At 36.9% G+C, this 6,578-nt stretch overlaps 1 protein-coding gene across 1 annotated transcript in view; it reads right to left on the bottom strand.

Moving 5' to 3' along the window:
* Nucleotides 1-518: 518 nt before the first annotated feature.
* The window catches only part of tgoln2 (trans-golgi network protein 2), an 8,342-nt gene continuing 2,282 nt past the window's right edge, over nucleotides 519-6,578 (bottom strand). Inside the window, exons 2-4 of the mRNA XM_082188795.1 lie at nucleotides 4,056-5,047; nucleotides 3,881-3,964; nucleotides 519-2,190 (exon numbers count right to left, since the gene is read on the bottom strand). Of these exons, the coding sequence (XP_082044921.1) occupies nucleotides 2,188-2,190; nucleotides 3,881-3,964; nucleotides 4,056-5,047 (1,079 nt within the window). The 3' untranslated portion in view covers nucleotides 519-2,187. The remainder of the gene's footprint in view (nucleotides 2,191-3,880; nucleotides 3,965-4,055; nucleotides 5,048-6,578) is intronic.

The raw sequence follows: 6,578 nt of genomic DNA, 5'->3' as shown, positions 1-6,578 counted from the left end.
TAGGGACACAAAATTAGATCAATTAACCTCAAAAAATAGTTTAAACTGACTAAATCTCACAAATGTTGATATTCAGATGAAATTACAAAATTAAAAATAAGACAGAACTAAAATTTTTGGGTGAACTGTCCCTTTTAATGCAACAAAAATCATTAATGTAGTCCCAACACAAATAAATGAAGTAAACTTCAGTTTCACATTTACATGTGATATTAAGTGGATTGAACACAGGGAAATTAAGTTAAGGATCAAATGTAACCTATAGAAATTGAGTTGGTTTAGCTCATTTTAAATAAGTAATTTGAACAAGCAGTGATTTTTTTTTTTTTCACCGTGTCCTTTTTTATTATTTTAGTTCTTTAACTTAAACTCAGAAAATATGGAAAAACGATCTGAAATATAAAGTTTGTTTTTACAGTAAATGTTTATTGTATTTCAACCAATGATTATAATTTTTTTTTTTCAAGTTTCAGTTTTTATTAACAATAATAACCCCATATTCAGGTGACAAAGACGAGTCAGAGGAAAAAAAAACTTTATTCAATTTCCTTTTCAGTGTAGAAAGAACATCACTCGTGAAAAGGTTGCAATAGTGGTAAAAGACAGACCACAGTAAACAGGAAAGGTAAACCCCGTCTCATTCGTTACACACATCATAATAATTCAAAATAGCTCCTTCATTTGAAGAAAAGTGGTTGTGCAAAGCCACTGGTTAAACGTCAAATCACAGGCTCCACAGAGAACACAGCGGGCATCACAGTAGGCACAGCGAGAGTGTGATAGCTGACAACATGGCACCCCATAAAACATCCATGTCCCGTTTGTAGGATCAAGGGGTGTATGCGCATCTGTCCTTTTGTTACTGGTTTCTGGGCATTCTCTGGATTTGGCACAAGAATCTGGTCCATGAATCCAGCACGGGTTATTATACACCAAAAAACATCTTTAAATGAATCAGTGGCTGCTGACAAGAACCATAATACACGTTTCCTCGCCAGCCGAACGGTGGATTTACTCCAGAACAGGACGGCTTGTTTGAACAGCAAAGCTTTTTGATGGATGAAAAGTGCAACTTGTCTTTTCTTCGTCTTTTAAGTATTTTAAAGGGTCGTTCTGAGACTTTTTGGACATTATAAAGGTCTTTTTTTTTTTTTTGCTTTAAAACATAAATTAGAGTTCTTTTTTTTTTTGCTAAAGAAAATTTCATGTTTAACGGAAAATATAAATACACTTCTCCATGACACGTAAACATAAAATATATATATTTTGTGCTGAGCAACGATTAATCGCTATTAATCGCATCCAAATTAAAAGTTTGTGTTCACATAATATATGTGTGTATTATTTCGTATAAATACTAACATATGCATTAAGAAATATTTGCATGTTTATATACTTATACATAATTTATATTATATATAAATAACAAATTTTTCTTAAATTCATATTCATATTCATATATACAAGCACACACACACATATTATGTAAACACAAACTTTTATTTTGGATGCGATTAATCGTTGCCCAGCACTAATATTTGTGTGTGAATCTGAACTAAAAATATCCTTATTGTTGAGCCGTGTGAAGATGATTCATCATCATCATTAATGTGCAGAACATCTGTAACGCAGGAGCATGTCAAAAGCTCACTCCTCCACTCATCTACACCGACAGAAAGTGCAATTCACACGCCCTACACATGTGTGATCAGCTTCAAGAACTCGTACAGAACAATTCTGATTCATAAATCATTCCCAGTTTCCCATTAAACATCAACAACCAACACACTCTCAAAAATATACACGCAGTTTCCTTCTGTATGACACAACTCCGTCCAGCAATAACGTGAGAAAAGAAAAAACATACAAGGAAACTCCACCAAAAAGGCTTGATTATTAAATAGAAAGAGGCCACAGATTGAACCAACATCTATAGTACCGGTATTATGAATTTGATTTATGTATTTGTAACACTAAATGAATGAAGATCATGACCCCAGTTATCATAGATCTATGTTTCCAACATACCTGACATGCTATGAGCGTCACTTTTAGATGAGTTGGTGAGGATTTGCTGTACAGCGTTCGTGAGTGTTAATATACGCCGCGTTATTAATAATTCAAGTTTTAAGATCACAGTTCAAATATTTCGATTCGTCCCCTGCTCACTCATCTGACTGGACTTTCTCACTGCAAAACAGAATAAAAAAGACACAAAAAGAAAATTTACAATGAGGTAAAAAATTCTACACAACGTGCAACAAATGTTTACTTTTTTCGACAGCTTTATTTGATGAACTCTGATCAGTTACATGAGCAAAATCAGGCTGTTGTTCTTATGATTTCATTTGAACCATATAATATGTTGCAGTTGTTAATTAGGTAACATTATGCGTTTTATAGACGCGCCATAGCGGAGTCAAACACGCATTCGGGTTAAATGACAAACAATAAGAGCATCCATGATAAAGGTAAGGAAAAATTATTTTAAAATCTAGTTTACAACACATTAAAATGATTGTTCAAAACAAAACAAAAAGTTATATTTAAAATTCTTCTTTTTTATATTTAAAAAAAAAAAGTTCTCCAAAGAAGTGACATTTTTCTCGAACATTTATCTGATGCTAAAGTTTCTAAGCATATTTTTCAAAATAAAACATTATTAATTACAAATACAATTACGTTTTGGGAAGTCACACCACAACATTTTTATAGAAACTTCCACCATGAATTTTTTTTTTTTTTAATAAAATAATTTTTGCTACTTTTTATCTCGCAATTCTTCTTTTTTTTCAGAATTTGAAAAAAAGTCCGAACTGTACATTTATATCTCAGAATTGCGAGTCAAAATTGCGAGATATAAACTCAAAATGATAAAAAGACAAAAAATGTAATTACATACATACATTAATTATTACATTAGTAATTACATGCATACCTACAGTACATGCTCATTCATGCTGGGAACATGCTAATTCCTGCTAACAACGTGCTAAATGTGGCAAAACATGTTAGCGATATGCTAATTAATGCTAGCAACATGTTTATTCCTGCTAAAACAACATGCTAAATCATGCTAGCAATGAGGTAAATGTGGCAAAACATGTTAGCAATATGCTAATTAATGCTAGCAACATGTTAATTCCAGCTGGGAACATGCTAATTCCTGCTAACAACATGCTAAATGTGGCAAAACATGTTAGCAATATGCTAATTAATGCTAGCAACATGCTAATTCCTGCTAAAACAACATGCTAAATCATGCTAGCAATGAGGTAATTCATGCTAGCAAAGTGTTAATTCATGCGATCTAGCTAGCTACCTGGCTTTTTTAAAACTACTTAACTAAAACTTAAAGCTTTTAAGGGTGTACTCACACTAGCCAGTTTGAACCGTGCCCAAGTGCGTTTGACCACCAAAGCGCGGTTCGTTTGACTAGTGTGTGAGTGCTCCGAACCGTGCCCGGGAGCGGCTCGATTAGCCGGCCCTGGCCCGCTTGGAAGAGGTGGGCCAGAGCACGGTTCAGTTGGACTCGGGCGCGGTTCGCATGCAGTGTGAGCGCTAACCGTGCTGGACTCCATTGTGTTCAGTGAGAGCGCCGCTCTTCCTGTTTATCCCGAAACCGTCGCACCATAATGAAGTAAGCGTGCTCCGGCACGAATGCTGAAACCCTATGTGAGTGCAGGCCAGAGGGGGAGTGGGGAGGGGGGACAATCGTACTCGGGCCCGGTTCATGGCAACCGTGCCTAGTGTGAGTACACCCTAAAGCTTCTTCAAAACTTTCCGGCCAGGCTTTCTCAAGCCAACTTAAAGTTTGACTACAAAATAAAGTAACATCAACAGAAGCGTTAACTCTCTGTGTGTGCGTATCGCTACTCACATGCTGGTCGAGTTTTTGGTAATCCGATGTTTTGGGTCTCCGTGAGCCTCTTGACCTCCGACCCTCGACGACAAAAGCAATGATCTATAGGAGAGGGTGTGAAAGGAACAACAGTCACTTCATTGGGCATTAAAAAGCAGCAGTAAAAGCTCTGTCTGATGAGAGGCGCACTAACCTTGCGCTTGTTGTGGCTGGCGATATAAAGCACCGCCACCAGGATGATGGCCGCCACCAGATAGGCGAAGAAGTGGCTGCTCTCTGCGCTCTCCTTGAACTCGTTATCCTCATTTCCTTTTCTGTCCTTTACCAGTCTGTTCTCTGTTTTGTGGTCAGGTTTACCCTGGTCATCTGAGGGATTATCACCTGTATCGATATTGCCATCATCACCCTCTTCTTCCTCAGTATCATCTCCATTTTGTCCCTCTTGGCTGGCCGTAGGAGCATCAGGGTCGGTCTGGTTCTCCTCATCATCTTCTTCAGCACCTTCAGAGTCGGTTTTCTCATCAACATTTGGGTTCTGCTCATCTTTGGTTTGCTTCTCTTCAACATCTGGTACAGTTTCATCTTTACCTGGTTCTTTGTCACCTGGTTTATTAAGGTCAGGTGTGTTTGGCTTCTCTTGGTCTATTTTAGCATCGTTTGGTTCATTTTCTCCTTTATCTTCAGCAGGTTCACCATTTCCAGGTGTCTTCTCTTTTGTGTCTATCTTTGATTCATCTTCATCATCTTCATCAGGTTCATTAGGTTCACCAGGTCCACCAGCTTTATTCTGGACAGGTGTGGACGGCATCTTTACTTCACTTCCGTTTTCAATTCTGCCTTTTCCATCAGGTTTCTCCTCAAGTTCAGCTGTTTTCCCCCCTTGACCTTTATCTTCTGAACCCTCTTCAGGCGTTTTAGGGTCGGTTGCCTCATTACCTGGTTCATTCTTGTCAGGTGAGGTCTGATCTTTTCCACTTTCATCTGCATCCCCTGGTTCAGCTTTGACCGGTTGAGCATCTGAAGGTGTTTTAGGTGCTGGATCTTTACTGTCGTCAGAAGTATTATTTTTCTTTTCAGGGATATTATTTGATGTTTGTGGAAGGTCATTGCCATTTGCTGGGTCCAGTGAAGTGCTTTTCTTCTCTGGGCCTGGTGGTTCACTGCTTGGCACTGGCGTGGTGCAAACTGAAAAATACCAATAAGAGAGTAAGTTATAAAATAATAAGAGAGAATCACAACAAAATCTTGTGCTAGCACACCGTTCAAGCCTATGGCATCATCAAAACTAGCCTGGTAATACCAAACTCTGCTACTTCGCTTTGCTTCATAGACAGAGTCTGGAAGGGCATAATAGAAAAGCGTTTTCTTTCTCGCGGGGGGGGCACTTGTCTGAAGTTTAAAATCATTGGTTACCCGTAAGCCAATCACATAACGTCACAACAAATTTTCAGCATCATTACTCCAGTCTTCAGTGTCACATGAGCCTTCAGAAATCATTCTAATATGATGATTTGATGCTCAAGAAACATTTCTGATTATTATCATTGTTGAAAACAGTTTTTTATTTTTTTATTTTCAGAATTCTTTGATAAATAGAAAGTTCAAAAAACAGCATTTATCTGAAATATAAAGCGTTTGTAACATTAATTTTTTGGGGGAAAGAAATAATAGAAATCAATACTTTTATTCATCAAGGATGAGTTAAACTGATCAAAAGCTACAGTAAAGACATTTATAGTATTATATATAGTGTTACAAAAGATTCTATTTCAAATAAATGCTGTTCTTTTGAACTTTCTATTCATCAAAGAATCCAGAAAATAAAAATGTAAATAACTGTTTTCAACACTGATAATAATCATAAATGTTTTTTGAGCATCAAATCATCATATTAGAATGATTTCTGAAGGATCATGTGACACTGAAGACTGGAGTAATGATGTTGAAAATTCAGCTTTGATCACAGGAATAAATTACATCTTAAAACATATTAAAATAGAAAACAGTTATTTTAAATTGTCATAATATTTAACAACATTACTGGGGTTTTTTTTGGGGGGGGGGGGGGGGAATATAAATTTGATATTTATATTCAAATAAATGCAGCCTTGCTGAGCAGGAAAGACTTCTTTTAAAAAATCTTACCGATCCAAAACGTTTGACTGGACGAAAATATGTATATATTAATATGTCTATATTGTTTTGTTTATTCTAAGCGCGTGCTTGTCTGTCTCTTTAAATGCTCGAGCTCGTTACAGCAGGACGGATTCTGATTGGCTGTCAATGTTTTTATCGTTCATCAGCCAGATAAAATCGTTCTGAAAGTGATTCCAAGTATATCGTTTCTTTAGATCGTTATAGGTGTGGTGTGAACTCTGCCATTCTTTAATATTGAGATCAATTTTTAGATCTATATCTTTATAGTTATCTTAAGCCTAAATGACATTAAGCTGTCTGGCTGGTTTAAGGGGATTTTTGAGACTGGGAGACCGGCTTAAACCAGCTCAGACCAGCAAAGCAGGTTTTGGTGTTTTTTCGGCAGGATTTCCACAGGTAATATTAAACACGTCCCATGTTCGCAAAGTGTAAACAATGGCCTCAAACAGGAAGTCAAGCACTCCTTTGCATAATGTTGACTAACAGGAATGTGGTTTAACCAGTGACACTCTTGACCATCTTTACAACCAAACGTTCTGACAGGATTTGCAAACGTGGA

This window comes from Leuciscus leuciscus (assembly GCF_965113295.1).
Source record: "Leuciscus leuciscus genome assembly, chromosome: 13".
Taxonomy (NCBI): domain Eukaryota; kingdom Metazoa; phylum Chordata; class Actinopteri; order Cypriniformes; family Leuciscidae; genus Leuciscus; species Leuciscus leuciscus.
Note: the sequence above shows the minus strand (reverse complement) of the source record. Positions and strands in the feature narration are given on the sequence as shown.